The sequence below is a fragment of the Garra rufa genome, chromosome 1 (assembly GCF_049309525.1).
Source record: "Garra rufa chromosome 1, GarRuf1.0, whole genome shotgun sequence".
NCBI lineage: Eukaryota > Metazoa > Chordata > Actinopteri > Cypriniformes > Cyprinidae > Garra > Garra rufa.
The window spans coordinates 16,586,901-16,607,275 of record NC_133361.1 but is presented as its reverse complement, the minus strand read 5'-3'; the positions used below and the strand labels follow the sequence as shown (position 1 = coordinate 16,607,275).

The 20,375-nt window shown below is 41.7% G+C and overlaps 1 protein-coding gene across 2 annotated transcripts in view; it reads left to right on the top strand.

The window, feature by feature from the left end:
- The first annotated feature begins 5,868 nt into the window (after nt 1-5,868).
- Nucleotides 5,869-20,375, top strand: part of prr36b (proline rich 36b) — a 28,569-nt gene continuing 14,062 nt past the window's right edge. For both annotated transcript variants that reach the window (XM_073836642.1, XM_073836650.1), the window contains exons 1-3: nt 5,869-6,140; nt 17,458-18,130; nt 18,444-18,537. In XM_073836642.1, coding sequence (XP_073692743.1) covers nt 17,560-18,130; nt 18,444-18,537 — 665 coding nt within the window. In that variant the 5' untranslated portion in view covers nt 5,869-6,140; nt 17,458-17,559. The remainder of the gene's footprint in view (nt 6,141-17,457; nt 18,131-18,443; nt 18,538-20,375) is intronic.

The following is a 20,375-nucleotide window of genomic DNA, read 5'->3' as shown; positions in this document are numbered from 1 at the left end:
ATTAACGAAGTGGTATGCTATTTACTCATTATATTTCCGTTGTCATAACCGTCCCGCTGTTGGAGGCTGTTTCGGGCGTGATGCGTGCACGAGCGTGTGCTTCATTATCGTTTATAAGCTGAATGTTAATCAGGTGCAGTGCCGGCATGTTCCTGTCTCCAGGGTAACCGCGCCGCCGCTCGCATGTGTGAACTCGACGGTGTGTGCGCGCTCGGAACGCTGATCGCGGGATTTGCATGCGCTGACATCTCCGCCCGTGCAGAAGCGGCTGTGGGGTGAATGCCGACACACTCCCAGTCCATCTGCGTATTTGCTTTGAGCGTGTTTCTGCTGTTTTTTTCACAGTGCGTTGCATTTTTTTTTTTTTTTTTTTAGTTTCAGAGAGGCTTTGTGTTTTACTGCTGGACGGCGGTAGGCTATACAATGTTGTTAGGAGTTTCCCCTGCGTCGCCTGAATATTATCATATGAGAAGTGATTATAGCCTACAGAAGACAGACACTTTTCATGTGCCCTTGGTTTAAGAAGTATTTTCTTGTCTTAAGTATTTAGAAAAAAAACAACAAAAGGTCATTAGTTCAACAAAGAGTCATGGACCAAACCAACCAGCATAGAGATGAATCACTGTGCAAAAAGGTATTTTAAAAATCTGACAAAAAGACAAATGTGTAAATGGGTCATGAAATGGATTTTTATTATTTTGATATATTCCTTGAGGTTTACTTATAAAGCTTTTTGCACAATAAAACAAATATGTGGAAAAGTGGTTCTATTCAAACCTCATTCTGATCCTGTCTAAATCGACCTGACCCCCTTTATGGCATCATTTCGTGATACTTTTTAATCGGCATTTATAAAATATCACAAAAGTTTTGCACAAATCTGTAATGGAAACGCACCCACTGTTATGACTGGCTAACTATCAATGCCCCCTCACTATTGCATGTGAGTGTTTTGACAAAGCATTATCAAATAATTTACTTACCATTTGTGATGCAGCTGCAATCAGATCTAGTACCACATCATCTTTCAACAAATGTTTCTTTGTAAACTCTCCATGACACTGTGTCTCATTTACAAAACAAAATGCTCCAATCAATCCTCTGACACGATCTGGGATGCCACTGAAAATAAGGGCACTAAGTGCAAATAGCTATAGATTGTATTTACACTGTGTTGAAATAGCAGGATTTTATGATATTTATAATACTTATTGCAAATAGACGCAATTATCTGCACCTCGGTATTGTATACATTAAACAGTATGCAGTAATTAGGTACTGGGTGTAAATTAATGTTTTAATTGAATGTATTAAATGGTATTGCCTTATTGGGACAATAAGCCCTGCCTATACACCCTAACCCTAACCCTAACCAATACTTTATTTTCAACTTTTCAGTTATGTCCTTCCTTTTTATCGAAAACAAATGCCTTTCCGATATGATAGGAGATTTAAAAAGGGAGAAAAAAGGTTCGCCAGAAAGGGGATTCGAACCCGGATCGGTCGCGTCAAAAAGAGTGATACACTTATCCTCTACGCCACTGGAGCCGATAATTAATGGCCATCTTTTGTAGTGTTGACTATCCCAATCACACATTGGTGGGTGGGGTTAGTGTAAATAGCTTCTGCCAACAAGGTGGGCTATTTGCAATTAGTGTAAATAGACACTCCCAAAAAAGGCAATATGTCTGTACAAAGACACAAATGAGCTGTTTAAACCAAATGCACCAAAGTGAACGTTCTTTCACTCCATTTGAGGAAAAGCGTGTGGACTGTGTCAGAAAGTGAAGGTGTATCTGTATACTGTAGACAAAATAACGGCAGTGATTGTAATTTCTATTTGCTTTTGATAGGACACAACACTTGCATTCAGTCTGATGCCTTGCTCTGGAGGCAGTGTTTATGCAAATGTTTGTACCCAGGTGACGTCACCTTGCACCTCAGATCCAAACAAGATGTTCTTGGAGCTTGATTAAATACCGTATTGACCCAAATATATGATGATTTTCTTGAAAATACATCTGAAACAATTTTGTTTGTCTTATGGCGGCAAATCCGCGTAAAACGAGTGTGCCAAAAATAATTTACTATACTTTCAAAACAAAAACTAAAAAAGGAAAAATATGCAGTATGAAAATAATTTAAGAAAAAAAAAATCTTTGGTTTTCAAAAAGCCTTTTTCCAAAAGGTACACCTTAAAAAAGGCGGGTCGTCTTATAATCAGGGTTGGCTTATATTCGGGTCAATATGGTAAATGCTTTGTTTATAAGGAGAAACTTACAGGATGTAACTTACAGGATGTATTAATGGTACAAAGACCTCTTATGGTGCATTCACATGGAGCGTCAGCGTCAATGCCTCTCGTTCACTTTGAACGGAGTGGCGTCAAATGTTGCCAAAGTCCGTTGCATCGTGTCACTGGCGTTGTATGCTGCAGAAGTTGAAAAATCTTAAGGCGTCAGCCAATCACATCACCTCATACAAATATACTAAAGCAGATGCTAGCCAATCTCATTCATGTAAGACCAGAAAAGTAATTTGATTGGTTGTTGACTTTATAATGGTCGCGTCAGCACCAAGTTTTAGCCATGCCCACTGTACGCGCATGACGCTTTTGAATTAAGGCCCGTTTACACTAAGATTGATAACTACAAAGAAAAGTACCCAATATTAATGCTGCTTTCAGTGCAGTGCTAACTTCGTTAGAAGTCGGGTGAATTCTAATTGGCTGTCAATGTTTTATTCATTCATCAGTGGAAAAAATAGCTCTGAATGACATTGTTTCTAGTGTGTTATTGTTATAATTGTGTTGTCGACTGCCATACATCTTTAAGTTTTCTAGGCTAATCGACGTAAGTAATGTTAAAATAATTGTACAGTAATTATTTTTGCCAGAATTATTCACAACCACCATGTTACAGTAATAGTGTTCAAAGAATAATGCTTTAGTGAAAATGCTGGTAGTACTTAATTAAAGCTTATAGTTTTGATTACAGTACAACACATCCACTTGAATATAGATAATCACATCTAGCCACAGAAATTCAATTATTTAAAGGGTTAGTTCACCCAAAAATGAAAATTAGCCCATGATTTACTCATTATAAAGGCATCTTAGGTGTATATGACTTTCTTCTTTCAGACGAATCCAATTGGAGATAATTGTCCTGGCTCTTACAAGCTTTATAATGGCAGTGGGCGGGTGTTTCTGTTCAACAGTCCAATAAAGTGCATCCGTCCATAATAAAAACTGGGTCACATGGCTCCTGAGGGTGAATAAAGGCCTCCTGTAGCGAATTGATGTGTTTTTGCAAGAAAAATATCCATATATGAATCGTTATACAAACTTTTCTTAAACTTTTCTCTTCGCTTGTACTTCTAATTTGTGACCGGTGTTTTGTTTTGTTTTGTTTTGTTCTCTTTTTTTCTTACAAAATTGCATCGATTCGCTACAGGAGGTTCTCCCAGAGGGAGCATTTTTTATTATGGATGGATGCACTTTATTGGACTTCTTTTAGACTGTTGAACAAAAACACCCACCCACTGCCATTATAAAACTTGGAAGGACCAAGACAATTTTTAATATAACTCCAATTGGAATCCTCTTGATAGAAGAAAGTCATATTCACCTCAGATGCCTTGAGGGTGAGTAAATCTAATGAATTTAAAGCTCAAACCAGATCCGAATAGTTGCACAGAACTTTCACATTGGTCATGAAGCAACTATTAACATCTGTTTATTCACCAGGGTAAAATATATATATATATATATATATATATATATGTTCTTTGTACAAGTATATCCACACAAAACACGTGACCCCGAATACGTTTGAAAGACAAACAGTAGGCTTTCTAGAGCTAATCAACATTAATAATGATTAGATTATTTAAAAACAAAACAAAACAAATAGGATTTTACTGCTTTACTTCTTTGCTTCTGCTCTGAGTTTCTGAATCTGTTTTTGTTTTAGGGAGTGTTTGTTCCTGTCACGTTTCTAGCTCAGGCTTGTGCTTTTGTGCGAGTGCCAGTGTTCTCGAGCCGAGTTGCCCAGCTGCAGGGCTGATCGCTGGCATTGGGGAAAAAACAATCAGATAAATAGGATAGGAAGTGAGTGGCGGCTCAAACGCCCCGCCCCTTCCTGCCGGTTCGGCACCGTCCCCTACCGCATGGGTCAGGATATTTCCTCCCTTTGTGTGCGCTCCTGAAGGAGGCCAAAACGTCCGTCACCAACTCACTTTGCCTTTGAGCTCTCTGAGGTCAGGACTCTCTAAAATGTCAGCCTTTATTTTGCCTGGACGCTCGGCTGTTGCTAAGCATGAGGTCATTGCGCCACTCCAAATGCTCTATAATGTCATAGTTGAGTCAAAGCAAAGGTTCTATTGATAGGTAACAAATCCAGCTAGGTTAGTTGCACCTGTTTGTACATTAAATATTCAGCAATATATGGGTGTGTACAGGAGCCTGGTGAGATTGACAAGTGACTGTATTCAAATGATGAGGCTGGAAATTAAAGAGAAGTAGGACAACATGAGCTAAAACAGTACCAGGGTGGGAATTGCCTATGCAATTGACTGTAAAAAACTAAGTGAGAGAGGACAGTTTCATACTGATGGGTCTGTAAGAGCGTGATCTATTAGAGAGGCTCATGGGACCCGGCAGAAACCGCAGAGAATAAATACAACAGGAGTTTTTTGTATAGCTTCTGCTGGAGGAACATTTACATGCAGCTTTGTTTGTCAGAAAAGGAGAGCGCTCGCGAGACAGAAAGGCAGACAGACATGCCGAAAGCCCACCCTGTGTCCCACCGTCTCCACTGCGCCAGAGAGAAAGGAAGACAAAGACTTGTATGAGAGCAGCAGCAGTCTAGAGGCTTCTCCAGAGTGTCTGGGAAAACAGGCTTAGGAGCAAACGCTACCAAACCACATTCAGATATTAGGACAAATATGTATTTTGCACGCCTATGAGCATGCATTCAAACAGTCCACTATTAGGAGCTATAGATGTGCTCACACAGGTGTCTGTCTGAAATCTGATCTCCCTCGTGTTTAAAAAGCATCTTTGATTTACCATTTTACCACCAATTCTGTTGAGGGTGTGTGGTTTGCAGCTGGTGGGTTGCACATCTAAAATTGTTCACAGAGAGTGTAAATAATAAAATGTGTTTAACAACATAATCATGCGTAGTCATGAAGGCAAATAGGTGTGTCAGCTTTTAAAGAGAAGGAGAAATGCTGCCAAAATCCATCAGATGTCAGTTTTTTTAAATAATTTTGAATATAGCTGGACCAAATTTTGCATTGGATGGCATTTTGTGTTCAAGGCTTAGGCAAAGCTGTGCCCTGCAGTGAACCTAGATGTCTGCTATTTTTGTCTAGTTAATGTGCTATTATAGTTTTTGTGTTTCTTTTTAATTTCTTAAAGTTTTAGTATATTTGGTGTGTTTTTCATTTTTTTTTTTTTTTTTTTTTTGTTATATAAAATAACAAATGTTTCCTGGCAGCTCGATGAAATACAGTAATCCGTTTTTTAAGTAATATATTAAGCATTTCATTTCAAGAAACCAAAATGTTAACTGTTTAAGTTTTAGTTGGCCCTTCCCCTCTCTCTTGTGTGCACTAGTGAAAGTGAAGAGTGAAAGTGAAAAGAAACGGCGGGAACGCGGGCGTGGGGGGTGGGCACATGGGGGCAGGGGGTGAGATAGAAAAGAAGAGGGACGGCGCGTAAAAGAAAGGACGCGGGGTGGCCTGTGCAATGACATCATCCCTCATTTGCATAAATCTCAGCCTGAACGCTGATTGGTCAGGCGGGAGAAACCGAAGCCGCTCGCGCTTTTCATCCTTTTCAATGCTCGTCCGCGACCGCAGAGTGTGTGCGCGTGCGTGCGCGGATCGCCCGAGCGCCGTTTCATTCTCTGCTGCCAGGAGACGCGCATCTCTTTTATCGCCGGTAGACAGTCAGTCAGTCAGCTCTAAACTGCCTCAGTCAGAGCTTCAGTCTACTGGGTTATTACCTCAACGTTTGTTGCCGGTTTTTCTCGATTTGCAGTGCCGGGTTTCGCTTGGAGAAAAAAAAAAAAAAACGGGAGGAGACGCGAGGACCGACTGGGCGTTGCTGGAGGAAAAGCGCTGTAGACTCGGTAAGATTCGCTATGTGCATAGCCGGTGATTTATTAAAAGCGTTTTTACTGAGTCTCAACTAATTAATTTAAGAATTAATGTCAGTGTCAGTTTAACAAAATGCTTTTCATTCAACAGCATGATTTACGACTGCATTGATATGTAAATGAATATTTATGAGTTCTTGTTCACATCGGTCATTATAATAGAAGTACCGGCGGAATAAATGAGATCATCAGATGAAAATGCCACTGAAGCGATCAGGTTTCACACCGGTTTGATTTACACCTTACACCTTTTAATCTACCACACGCAACCGGTTTAGTTATTTCAGCGTTTTTACTGCTTGTTAACCGGCGTAGATGTCTCTTTTTATTCCGTGTTGCCTTGTTCATCCTTTGAGTCCGCTTCAATGGTGGAAGTCTGGGCGGTGACGGCAAACCCACTCGTAACTGTGGCCGAATGTAACCACGGACAGTCGTTCAGAAGACATATATTGTGCTGACAGATTAGGGAGAAGAAATTACAATGCAGTTTTCTACATTTTGTGTGTTTCCCAGCAGGGAAACTTTCCACTCGTCCGTTCGCTTGAGTCTTTTGTTCTGCGCCTCCTCCACCCGCCCGCTCCACATTCATATAGCCTAATATATTCACCCTTTCGGTCCATACAATATTGACCCGGGCTATTGTTCGGTCTAGGCGTGTAAAATAGAAAACCCGCCGAGGTTTAAATATGTATTACAGTGACTGAATATGTAGACTTTATTGTACTGGATTATATTGGCAGAATGTCAGAATGTGAATATATAAAATATAGTTTTGTACTCAGTCCATGTATTTGAAAACTATTTAAATACCGCATTAGAAGCGTTATTAAGCCTGATATCGACCGGTATATGTGTATCAGACCTAATGATACCGCAGGAATTAATTAAACGACCCAACCTGCCAAAATACACGCCCGCCGGTTCATTTCTGAAAGATACGAACCAGCAGCTCGATATCATTCAATGGTCTACTGTGAAGTATTGATGCTCCTCCATATAAAAAGCGACAAGGGTGATTAATCTGTCATGTACTTTGAGTTTAGAGAGAATCCCCTGGCGAACTCTTATTTAGAGGTCATTTTGATTAGTTTTATGTTGGTATGTTCTTCTTCTGGTGGTTTAGGGACAATGAAAATCAACAGGGTGGTTTCTTGGCTCGGCTCCCTGCGCAACTGGAGTCAAAATGATGCGCTTCGCAGCAGGTGCGGCTTGGTTTGGCTTCTCCTGCTGCTAAATCTTGGCTTTGTAAGTCAGTTCATCCTATTGTCTTGCTTAATAGTTCCCTTCTCTCTTCTCGGCAAACAAAAGGTTTAAGACGGATGCCTCAACCCCCTGCGGCCAGCATCTCACCGCTCCAGTTTGGCTTCATCAGATCCACCTCCTCTGCCTTTGTTTGGTATATTATGTATAATTATGGGTAGATGTAAATATTAGTTATTTACATGTCCAAATGAGAGATCATTTTAGTAATAAAGGCTATTTTCAGCTGTCGCAATATGCGAGTCACTGCTGAAGGTCACGGCGGACAATTCGCTCTAATTATTTCAGATGCATTTTTGTTTGACTGTCATTGTTCGGTCATATTATGATCTTGATACAATGCTGTCGCTGTCTAACTCCGGCCTACAGGGATCAGGCTCTTGGAGGGAGGCACTGCCAGCAATTACAAATGTGTCATGGCATGATGGGTAGTGACTGTATGAGGAATGGGGGTGGGACTCGCTAGAAGAAATTACAGCAGATGACATCAGAAAGGTCAAATTCTTGTTTATGATTATCTGAAATGTGACTATGCATTATTTGGCCTGCTAACATCCGCTTGCTCACAGTACGCTTTTTTTTTATTGCCATTGTGGGTTCCATGAAGAACCTTTATCATCCATGAAACCTTGACAAAAAGTGATGAAAAAAGTTTTTTAAAATGGTTCTTTTCATGGAAAGGTTCTTTAAAGAAGCAAAATGGTTGCCACAAAAAAAAAAAAAAAAAAAAAAACATTAAAGGGATGGTTCGGAGTAGATTTGACTTCATTGCTATGTACTCCGAAGCCCATGTAAATACCCCATCTGAAGTTTTTTTTACCTTAGTCAAACATTGAGGGAGATATCAGAGTTTTTCGAATGGCTTGCTACAGCCGTACATGGAACATCTGATGTATCTCGTAAATTGCACCACTAAACGTGCACGTAATCTTACCAAAATTCTACAGTAGTGTAAATAGGGTATGTACTCACAAAACGCTGCATCGGAAAATTTGTAAGTCCACCGTGAGTGTTTTAAAAACAACTTTTACCCGATCCCTACTAGTCTCAAAAATTACAAATGGCGACACGTCGACGTCACTTCCCTGGTTTGGGAAAAGCACGTAAAAGTCCACCTACTACGTCTGTGTGCATGTCAACTTGTAGGTGGACTTTTACGTGCTTTTCCCAAACCAGGGAAGTGACGTCGACGTGTCGCCATTTGTAGTTTTTGAGACTAGTAGGGATCGGGTAACAGTTGTTTTTAAAACACTAATGGTGGACCCTATTTACACTACTGTAGAAGTTTGGTAAGATTACGTGCACGTTTAGTGGTGCAATTTACGAGATACATCAGATGTTCCATGTACGGCTGTCAAATCTACTCCGAACCATCCCTTTAAGAACCTTCTGTAGTGAGCGCTCATTGTAGTCCCAAGATGCAGTTACAGTGGTTTTCCTGTGTCATCTGTCGTTTTCTGATAATTCTCTCATATTGAAGTGCTCCCTCCTCCGGTAAAGATAGCACCCTAGGGGCTGAGCAGTTGTCGCAGTGGACAGTTGGCTCTGTTAGGATGGGATATTGTGTTGCAGCTGTGGTAATTTGAAGGGTTTGTTGCGTTCTGGGTTCTTTTTTGGGGAGTGTTTTGCGGTTACGCTTCAGCTTTCTGTAAACACGTCTGCTGTGCAGTTGTAGCACTCTTGCTGTGTTAATCTCCGTCTGCAGTCCTGTCTTGGTGCATTTTGGTTCAGTATTCTTTGTTCCAGTCTTGGCAGATGTCACTCAGTGAATGGTGTCTTTGAGAGTGTCACAGATTGAACCAGGCTCTGCAATTTACTGATGGATGTAGTATTGACCTGCTGTTTTTATGAAGGGTAAAGTTCACATGCTGTAAGAATCCCTGCAGCATCTGAATTCCATATTAAAATAATCTGTCCTGAAAACTAGGTGTCTTAATGCCGCAGGCCTCCATGCTGTGAAAAATGCCAACCTACTTTACAAAGGCGTGAGACAAATTTTCTCTTAGCATCAACCTCAAGGTGTTCATAAAACCTGCAGTTTGTCAGCAGTTTAAGATCCATCCAAACTCCCGATGGAGGTAAAAAATAAACTAGATTTTTACATTTCCTGAAGAAAAGAAATTGTGTGTTGCTTTGCAGTTGCTGAGGTCTTCAGAGTGGTTTTCAAATGTGTTTTAGATGCTTTCTAGAATGTTTTGCCTACTGTCCGTCCAAAGTCTCTGTGTCATTTTGGGCATTGTCCATGTCCTTCCTTCAAAGTCAATGGGACTTTTAAAAATCACAATGTGTCAAACGTTGCTCAGATTTGCTAACTCATTCATTGATTTGACAGGAACTCAAATGATTCTTATATATGACCCTGGACCACAAAACCATTCTTAAGTATATTAGGTATATTTGTAGCATAGCCAAAAATAGATTGTATGGGTCAAAATACAGATTTTTCTTTTATGCCAAAAAATCAGTAGGATGTTAAGTAAAGATCAAAGAAAATATTTTGTAAATTTTCTACTGTAAATATATCAAAGCCTAGTTTTTGATTAGTAATATGCATTGCTAAGAACTTTTGGGCAACTTTAAAGGCAATTTTCTTAGTATTTAGATTTTTGTTGCACCCTCAAATTGCTGATTTTCAAATAGTTGTATCTCAGCCAAATATGGTCCTATCCTAACAAACCACACACCAATGGAAAGCTTCATTATTGTTATTTATTAAAAGTGACCCTCATGGTTTTGTGGTACTGAGTCACATATTTCAAGATCAAATGATCAGAACTGCTGTCAGAATGCTCTTACGATTATTTAGTACTTTATTCCAGAAATAACTAATTTGAGACATGAAACACTCTGAAAGACCAAACTCTGAGCAATATGAATTTACTCTGGGGCATTATTATTTAGTAGATTCTTTATCTAAAGCATCTTACAGTATTTCATCACAGAGTCTGGTTTACACAACCAGGGGTTGAATACTTTCTCTCAGAGCCACAGCAGTGGAAGGACAATCACTTCTGCAGGAGTTTGAACGTACAACCTTTGGATTACCAGTCTAGATCCCCAACCATAACCATCAAATACCAATATTTGGTTGTGTACAATTTCAAAAGCTTCACATAGATTTGAGCTTCACTGGCGGGCACATCATGAAGTTTTCTGTTGAGTCAGAACAGAGGCTCAGAGTCCATCTGGAAGGTGCTGGTCAGCTGTGAGTAGAGGGATAATCCTCTTATAGGTACAGTCATTTCCTGTGGAGTGTGTGTGTGTCACTTCCTCCTGTTTGCTGAAGGGCATGTTTATTGTCTGCTGCAGATGACGTTTGTGGCCATGCTGTCACAAACAAACACACACTATCAGATGTCATTGATCGAACCCCACCAGCTGGTTTCCATCAGCTCTTATGTAATTTGGCTCTTTTGATTTTTTTTTGTGCTTGCAGTAGATAATAGAATCAAGCAGCTCCTCGAATTACAAATTAGTTAAAAGGCCCCTTTACGCCCAAAACCTCCCAATTTCAGCGTGGCCACATGCTCCGCTAATGCACTGTCCAACTCTCCCATCTGTGCCGCGACCCCTGCACTTTCTCTCGGTGATCAATATCCGTCTTATCTCATCTCGTCTCACCATTTCTCTTCTTACGCTCTTGGCCAGGTGGCATGGCATGCTGGACGGCGCCCATATCTGGCCCATGTTCTGTGTGCATCCCGTTCCGTGGGTGTCCGTCGGAGGATCGCACAGGATTAGCATCATGCTTTGTCCTGAGTTAACAAGCTCTGTCATGTGTTAATCTCCCTGTCCCCAGGCGACCGTGTTGGTCCGCTGCTGGTTATGATGTTTCCCGCTGCTGTGCACTGGGTGGACAGAAGTGCTAGTACCAGCTCCTTCAGTCGTGCGACCCTGCTCTTAAAACTGCTTTATAGCATTTAAGCCAATTATGCTGCTGTTTTACAATGGATGTGCTCTTGTGTTCACAAACCACTAGACCAGGGGTGCCCAGTCCTGTTCCTGGAGATCTACCTTCCTGAAAATTTCAGATCTAGCCCGATCAAACAAACCTGAGCCTGCTTTTTTACCCCTTTTCCACCAAGGCAGTTTGAGTGCTGGTTCGGAACCAGAGTCTACTTTCAAACCGGTTCTTTGTCTTAAGACACCCAAAGCACCAGCTCAGAACCAGGAATAGTGGTTTCTAAGTAGCACCAAAACATTGCTGGTGTAGAAGTAAGAACAGCTTGCGTCAGGGGCTGGGGGCAGGGTTACCGTGACCGACAAGACAAACAGAAACTTATGACTGGGCATTTTTTGAAATAGCAGCTAAATGCGGACTTGTTGGATTTGCCATTTCTGGATGCCGATGTAGGTTCGTGATGTGTCAGCGTTGCGTGTGGCGTAGAAGTACCGCAAGAGCAATTCAGAAGCTTAAAGAGTCATCTGCTTTCCAGTCATCCTTGCGGTGCTTTGATGTCAAGCGCTGGTCGTTCTGTATGGTGCCAATGCTTCTCGAGCAAGTCTGGTGTGTTTGGCACTGCCACGCTAGTGTTGCTTGGAAAAAAAGAGACATATTCAGTGACGTAAGACCTGGCTCTGTGGTGGCTCTCTAGCCTTTAGAAAAGCAAACCGGTTCTTAAAGGGCTTACTAATCGAACCAACTCCGAACCGGCAATAGCACTAACTCTGAACTAGCACCCTGTTCCTGCTGGTGGAAAAGGGGCCATTAAGATATATAGAATAACTTGATTATTACAGACCGATGTGCTGGAGCAACCCTGGAACTGAACTCTGGAGGTACATAGATCTCCGGTATAGAAAGTTAACATTGATTTACGTTTTGTGGTGGTAATTTCCAGAATTTGAGAATGCAAACATTTTACAAGCGAATGCAAAGTTCCTTAGGGAAAGGCACAAATTTTGTGATCAAACTCAAAATTGTATTGGGGGAAGCCAATTGTTTTGCAAGTGAGTGCAAAAGTTTTGTGAGTGAACAAAATTTATTGGGAAATGTAACATTTTCATGAACGAACCCAAAGTTTTTGGGGGGGAAGTCCAAAGATTTGTAAGCAAATGTAAATTTTATCGGGGATGGGCAAACATTTTGCAAAAGAGCGCAAAGTTTCTGGGGGGAAAGCAAAAGTATTGCAAAAGAGCTCAAGATTTTTTGTGGAAAGGCAATATTTTTGTGAGTTAATGCAAATTTTCTTAGGGGATGGCAAGCATTTTGCATTAAAGCGCAATAGATTTTTCCATCACCATAAGATAGAACACACGTACGCATTCGGTGCAAGTGGCCCCTAAGCGTTCTTGTGTAGGTCACTAATCTGTTGCATCCCAGACAGTTGTCGTGTGTTTCGTGCCCTGGAGTGGCATATGTTCCAGAAAACTTATGTAAATCTTCCTTACAGTACAAGGATTACCTCCCCATCACCTAGATGCTTTCCAGGTATCTGCCACACAAGCTGTTGGCGCCTCGAGCCAGAAAAAAAAAAACTTCTTCAACAGCTAGTTTAGTCTCGGTTTACCACTGGTTTTGTTTCCATTCTCTCCCTGAGGGTCTTAAAGCAGTTTCTTATATCCTGGCGTCACTACCTTCCCTTCCTCGCTCCACTTGTGTCCTCTACCGATTGTTCTGCAGAATGGGCCGATCTGTTTGTTTTTGTGAGTTGAACAGTGCGGCTTCCCGACCTTTGGCCAAGGGTGTTTTGGGAATGCGCTGGCCATGATCGCAATCTCGACAGCGGGGGCACTACAGTGGCTTTTGTCAGCTCGGACAGCAGCGGTCCTGTCATGTGCCTCCATGTGTGTCTATACTCTTTTCACTCCTCCGCGAGGGCCGCCACCCCAACAATCCCTTCTTTGGTGACTTGTTTCATTGCAATGCGCCTCGGGCCGGTCGACTTCATCTCGGCGTGTGTGTTCTGTATAATGGGCTGTTCAGAGAGTCATGTTATCGGCAGATAGAGAGAGGGGACCAGTATCTCCACACAGATGCGTCTAAGACGCCGTCCACTCTTGAGTGCTATTATGTAATTTTGTTTGTGTTATGGACACCAGCGGCCAATGGGCTATTCATGGACTCATGAAAGCGGTTCAGTGATGCAGGCCCCAGTCACACCTTCAGTCAGTCTTTTGCTCACACTGCTGTAAAGAAGGCTAGCATTATATGATGAATAGAGGGTTTGAAGTGCATTTTTTTGTGATTAATTTTAGTACTGTAGACTGCATTGTTACTGGTACTGGTTTTGGTACAAACACAAATTTTACAATTCTTAAGGCAAGGCACTACAGGCAACAAAATGGAGAGTAAAGGTTGAAATGAGCCTTGCATTTGGAGAAGGAAACAAAAGACTCTTAAATAACTGACAGTGAGCAAAGCTATCAATTTAAATAGCATTTATTATTGAAATACATTTGATATTCACCACTAATGTGCCCTGCAAATCAATTCATAGTTGTGTTCAGTTCCTCCCTGTTGTGGTTTTTAATGGATTTCATTAGCTTATGAACCTGAGGTGAGGTTTATTCTTGCTTTATTCTGAGGGTTCAGAATTGGATTATTTCTCTCTCAAACTCTTTGACCCTTTACCCTTCAGAGCAGCACAGCAGTGTGTTTCTTCCTTAACCAGCAAACTGTGGGTCCCGGTGGCCCTCTCTTTGTGGCAGTGGTCGTCGCTGAATAGATCTAGTGTTCCCTTGTTTTAGAGAGACGGGGGTGGAGGGAAACTTCTGCAACCTCCGGAGGGAACGAGCAAAAGGGGGGTTTGGAAGGGTGCATAAAGATGCTTCACTCAGAAATAAGTAAATAAATAAATAAAAATGTTTTTATTAGACATACTTTAATAAATAGTGTGCATTATCACCGTAGAGGCACAATAGAGTATTAGCCGGACAGACTTAATAAGTGTGACAAATTGCAGCTGATTAGTCAGTCCTCTGATCAGAGGCCAACAACAGCATCCCCAGTGCATGCAAACGGCCGGGAGAAGCCGTGCGATTCATGCAGCATCTCTGTGGTGTGCAAATTTGCACTTCCTCCCAGCACAGTCTCTCCATTGATTGCAATTTAGAGGGAAAAAACGATTTCCTATAGCGAGCCATTGAGATTGTGCAGTTTGCTGGTTTGTTTGTTTTTGTGTTCCCCAGTTATTAGACATGTCGGTTTGGCCCCGACTGGCTAAAGCTAAGATGGCATTAGCCTGTTAGCACCTGCTGTGCCGCAGTGGTTAGCTGATTGTGAGAAGCAAGCTTTGCACACGGGGGACTTTTTAAGGCACAATGCAGAACTTGGATATGCATTTATGCACGCACAAGGGCGTCTTGTGCTTGCACCTCGAATAAAGAGGCCAAAGTGCATTTTGCCGTTACAATGACCCCATTAGCATGGGATGGGGGAGGGGGGGTGATCTGCAGATCTGCAGTTCTATGGCAGGACAAATAAATGACACCATTGTGGGAGACCTGCCAAAAATACAGCTTCTGGACGGTACGACGTCTCTGCAGTGTTTGTTTACATCATATTTGGGTCTTTGGAGGATGAATGCTTCGCAGAGTCATCCCTTCAGGAGCATTAGGCTCCTGCACCAGGATTGGTTACAATAATTGGATGAGGCATTGAGCATTAGGCGTGTGCAGGTTCTTCCCTGAGAGTGACGGAGTGCCATTAAGAGGGTTTGTGGGTAAGAGGGTTTGTGGGTACGATGGGTCTTATATTTGTAAGGTCACAAAGCCTCCACAGCTATCTTTTCCGGTTTTTGTCCATCTTGTGCTCTCTAAGGCTGTAAATATGTATTTTGTATTATGTTTATAAAGAGTTAATGAGGGAATGAAAAATAATTATAGGTATAAAATAAGGTTATTTTAGAAATATCTCCAGTTGGTGCTTTAAATTTATGTAAATGCATTTCCCCCTGTACACTTCCCTCAAACTTTGATTATTAAATTTCCATATGCTTTTTTTTTCATACTTGTCTGTCGACATCAGCCACTCTGTAGAATAGAGGCCATCAGAAGTCAGCAGAGGTCAGATCCTCCCCCCAGAATTAGATGGACACCATAGGCTTCTGACCCCCTAGGGTCACTGTTGTTTACATGCAGAGGAAGCAGTCTATATCCCTCAGCAGGATCATTAAGGTCGTAAGGCCGTGTGAAGGTGTGTGTGTTTTCCTCTCAGAACAAGGCTATTTTATGCCTCTAATCTCTTCAGTTCTCCACCACCTGACATTCTCACAGGCCGATTCTCATCTATCATTCTAAACAGGATCAATGGCAAGAGAAAAAAAGAGTCAGGAGGGGTAGAGCAGATGCAACAAAGCCTGTATTTACAAGGAATATTAAAATAGAGAGACGTGATCAAGAGGAGTTGTTTTTCAGAGAAAATAGCCCTTGAGGTTGTTGTTGTGTTTGTCTAAAAGACTAAAATCTTTGATGATCTTCAATACTAACAAGTGCATTACTTAATCCAACCATATAGTTCATTTTTGTGACTGCGTGATGTAAAACTAAGCAGGTATTGTGTCCCAAAACGTAATATATTTGGTAATAATAATAGTAATATTTGGTCTTGGTCTCTAAGATCTTTTTCAAATCTGGCTTGTTTTTTAGATGTTGGCACATTTTCTTAGTTTGGTTCATTGCACTTGAATCTACAACAAAATAATCAGCCCGAGATCACCTAAATGAGGTGTCTCAGCCTGACTGAAAATGAACGCAATTGTGGTGAGAAACCCAATTCCACCCAACAGACCAACGAACCAAGTTGTATCGTAATTCATAATGAATGAATAATGAATGCGTTACATAAAAAAGCAAGCAGTATCTGATTCTAAGCAAATTCATTATCATTAAAAACCGAACTGAACTAAGAAGAAGCAATTTAACAATTGTAACAATTTGTCCGTTTCAGTACGGAGCAAATGATCTGCTGGTCTGAAAACTTGTCCATAGTTCCCCCATTTGACACAAATACTATTGTTTGTTTGCCATGGGAACAGTTGTTTGCAAGTCAATGTGGTCATTGTTGATGTTCTCAAGTGCACAATTCCTATCAGTAAACGATGGCCATAGATAGATCTCTGTCCAAGACAATAAATCTCTATTTTCTCATATCTGGCAGCATATATGGAATGGGTTCTTTCCTCCCGGTCTTTCTCTCTCTTTTCCATCACTCTCTCTCTCTCTGTCCCCCTCCCCCCAGTTTCTCTAATTTGGGATGCTCAGCTGCCTGGACCATCTGTGTGAGGACTAACTGAAGAGATTTTGTAATGGGCAGAATGAGAACAAGGGGTGGAAGAATGAATGTAGACCTAAGAAAGAATCAGGGAGAATCTGCTGCTCTGGAATATAATGCGGACGAGGTGTCCAGTGACACTGATGTCTGCTTTATGAGTGCGATTTCAGTGTTTGTTGACTGACTCTGTTATTTTGTTCCCATGCTCTCTTGAGCCAAGCCACTTCCTCTCGTTGGCCGCTTCCACTGTATGAACTTTGCTGTGGAGCTGCTGCTCCTAAATCATGCAAACAACATCTGCTTCAGTAAGGCATTGTGGGTAATGCATCTGGCATTGCTGCTTTGCTAGTAGTTAGCAATTAGAAATTCCCCCTAAGGGTTTTGAAAACCAAGAGATTTTAACACATGAATTAGCACCAGAAAAATCTTATGATAGATGTCTTGCCAAGTGTAAAACTGCATTTTAATCTGTAAAACTGTATTAACGACAGCTGTAATCTTACACCAAGCATCACTCCTAATAGCTGGCAACAACTTCTTGTGTGGCTTTAATTCAGTTTGGCTTCAGTTTAAACAAATCCACAAGCTCTGAGCTCTGAATCAGCTGTTGTTTTCCCTCGGCGCAGCACGCTCTTTACTTCGTTCCTAATCTCTTTTTTAAGCAGTTTCTCTGAGACCTGACTCTTTATCTGATTGTTCTCTTAGGTCTGTCTGCCAGTGAGAGGGGCTGCAGACTTCTCTCTTGTTCAGACTTGTTGTGTGTTTACTGTCTAAAGTCTCAGATCAGCCTATAACTCTTGTTGCTCTTGTTTTCAGGTCAGCCATAGCCGTCTGATAGCAGTAGACTCCAACTAGTGGACTGAGTCCTGGGTTCCTGATTCATCTTCTACTGAGACGGACCTCCAGGACTAGGACAAGATGAAACCGGATGGTGTTGACACGGCAGCAATGGAGCCAATGGAAGCGTTAAATGCAGGTCCTGCGGTCGAGGTGGTGCAAGAGGGCGAAGCTCAGGACCAGGCTTTCCCTGCAACGCAAACAGAAGGTGAACCACAGCAAACGGAGGCAACCAATAAGACTGGAAAGGACAAGCCTGTGGATCCCAAAGCTAAGACGAAGGCACCTGCCAAAACAAAGACAACCACAGCTGGTACCAAGGCATCTACAACCAGCTCCCGTCCCACCACTGGCCAAAGCCGGCTGACAAATGGGGCACAGAAGACGCAAGCTAATGGTGTCACCAAAAAGACCACCACAGCAGGCCTGGAGAAGAAGACCTCAACCACTGCTGCCACTAAAAAACCAATTAGCTCTACTCCTGCACCCGCAACCAAGACCCCAACCAAGGTGACTGAGAAAAAGCCGGTGGGGACAGCGAGGCCTGCCAGTGCTTCAGCCAATGGTGTGAAATCAACAGGGGCAGCGCAGCCTATCAAAAAAGCTCCTGCTGCACCAGCTAATGGTCTGAAGTCCAAACCAAAAACCACAAGTAAGTCAAAAGCATCATCTGAGCTTATTGATTACAGTAGTGGTTCCAAACCATGTTCAAGGAAAGCCCTGGGGTCTCCAACTCCTTAAGACTTCCAGCCCTGATCCAACACACCTGCCTGTATTTTTCAAGTAACCCTGAATGCTTTGATTTGCTGGGTTAGGTGTGTTTGATTGGGGGTGGAGCTAAATTCTGCTATTATTAGGTTATTAGGTTATATTTTAGTGCCATTTTCAGGAGAGTAATTCTGATTCTGATCAATTTTTTGTTTTGTTTTAATGCTCTTAAATACCCTTCATCTCCTTTATTCCAGCTCCAGCTCCAAGACCTGCCACTGCGTCCATCACCAAGACCAGCACCACTGGCTCTCTCAAACCTGATAGACCACCAGTCGCAAAGACAACCAGGTGAGCATCTCATTGGTTGGGAATGTCACAAACTGAGCTTCCAGACTGGGTATGTTAATTAGAATTGTGCAATGTGGGCCATTTCAGCAGCTCATTCTTTTCCAGTGTCCTTCGAGCATGGCTTATACAGCCTCACGTTGCAGTCCATGTCTCTTGCAGACAATCATGATGCCTCATTCACTAAATACTCAAAGCATTAGGCATCAATTCTAAGTCTGAAAGGGAAAGAGTTTCATTTGCCGGGAAATGTACTGGCACAGTTCTAAAATTCCTGATTACAAAAAAATGTGATGGGTAACTCTCGTCCCAATGAGAGAGAGTTTAAACTCTCCCCAGTGAGTTTAAAACAACCTAAAAAGGTTTCGATTCTCCCCAAAGGGAGAGAGTCTCCACAAGTGGACCAACAGTCTAAACAGCCTCTACATTAGTTTCGCACGATGCTGATATAACGCAGATTTCCGGTTATCCAAGACAGATGCAGAGAGATGTTAGGATGGTTATCGTGCAGGGAGACAATATGAGTCACGCTGGGAATCACAACATAGAGCTCACAGAAGCTGATTTGAGATGTCTGCAGTCAGCCATGAACAGTGAAGGACTTTTTTGTTGCTTGTTTATAGAGGCGATGGGGCCTGTAAAGGAGCTCTCAGACTTATGACGTTATGTAGAGGGTGGGGTAGAAAAAAAAATGTTTGCATGACTTTGGGAACATTTGTAATGTAAGACAACTTTACATTTTTGTTGATCTCTTTAGATTTTGACAGAGATGCAGTGTGTTTCTTTCAGTGCTCTTAAAGTAAAATAGACAAAAGTGGGTCTGTCAAAGTTCTTTCTGGATGTTTTAGGTTCTTGTTCCAAGAAGCTCTGTAATTAAGTGGTGTTTTAGTTATTTAGTAACAATAAAAAAGACCCCCAAAAAATTGTTCTAAGTTGTTATTCAGTCCATGTTAAAAACGTCCAAACAGAGCTCTGCCATGACATGTAGCATCTCTTCTCTCACGTTAAACAGCTGAGCAGGAAGTTTATTTCATGATTAATGGTGTTTAGAGTAGGAAAGCTGCTGTCCCGCACACAGACGACATCACACACTGCTTGAAAAAGAAACAAAATCGACACTATTAGCACTGCAGTATATTCAAGGTTTAGAAAGGATAATCTAGGGAATCCACCCTGAGCCTTTTTCTGCTTCTGCCTCATTATAAAACTCAAACACCAAACAGCAGCGAAAAGGCCACATGTCATTTAATTAGTGCAGGAGTTTGTATTTTCCTTGATATTTTGCCCCAGTGGGCATCTTCGATCTGACAAATATTTAATGCTACTTAGGTCCAAATTTGCACAGTTAAGCAGCAACATTAACAATGTCTTAATTTGACATTTACTTCACAGTTCCGTAATATACAGTATGACTCAGTTATGGGTGTGGCACATTTTTTTGTGAAGAGTGTTCGTGTAATGTGCATATACGCATCCAACCGTGTGTGTCCTGCCTTAAGCAGTAGAGGTTGTACTGCAGGGAATTCCTGCATCTCCTGAACCTACTGGATTTTAAGTAAATAAAACATGCCTTTGGCATTAAAGGTATGTGTTTGCCACCCGAAGCTTTAAATAAAATCTGCAGGACTGCAAGTACTACTAGTGGCAGCAAACGGGATTGCAAAAATTATAAAAGCTGTGCAAAATGTGTGCGAGTCCTGCGTTGGGTGCCAGCTGCATTAGAGTAGAGCAGACATGACAGAACTGGCCACAAATATCATTATTCAGTCATTTTGATTGATTGAATTCTTAGTGCAACCTTAATGAGCTTTTTCCTGTTGATGAAGACGTCATACTGATGT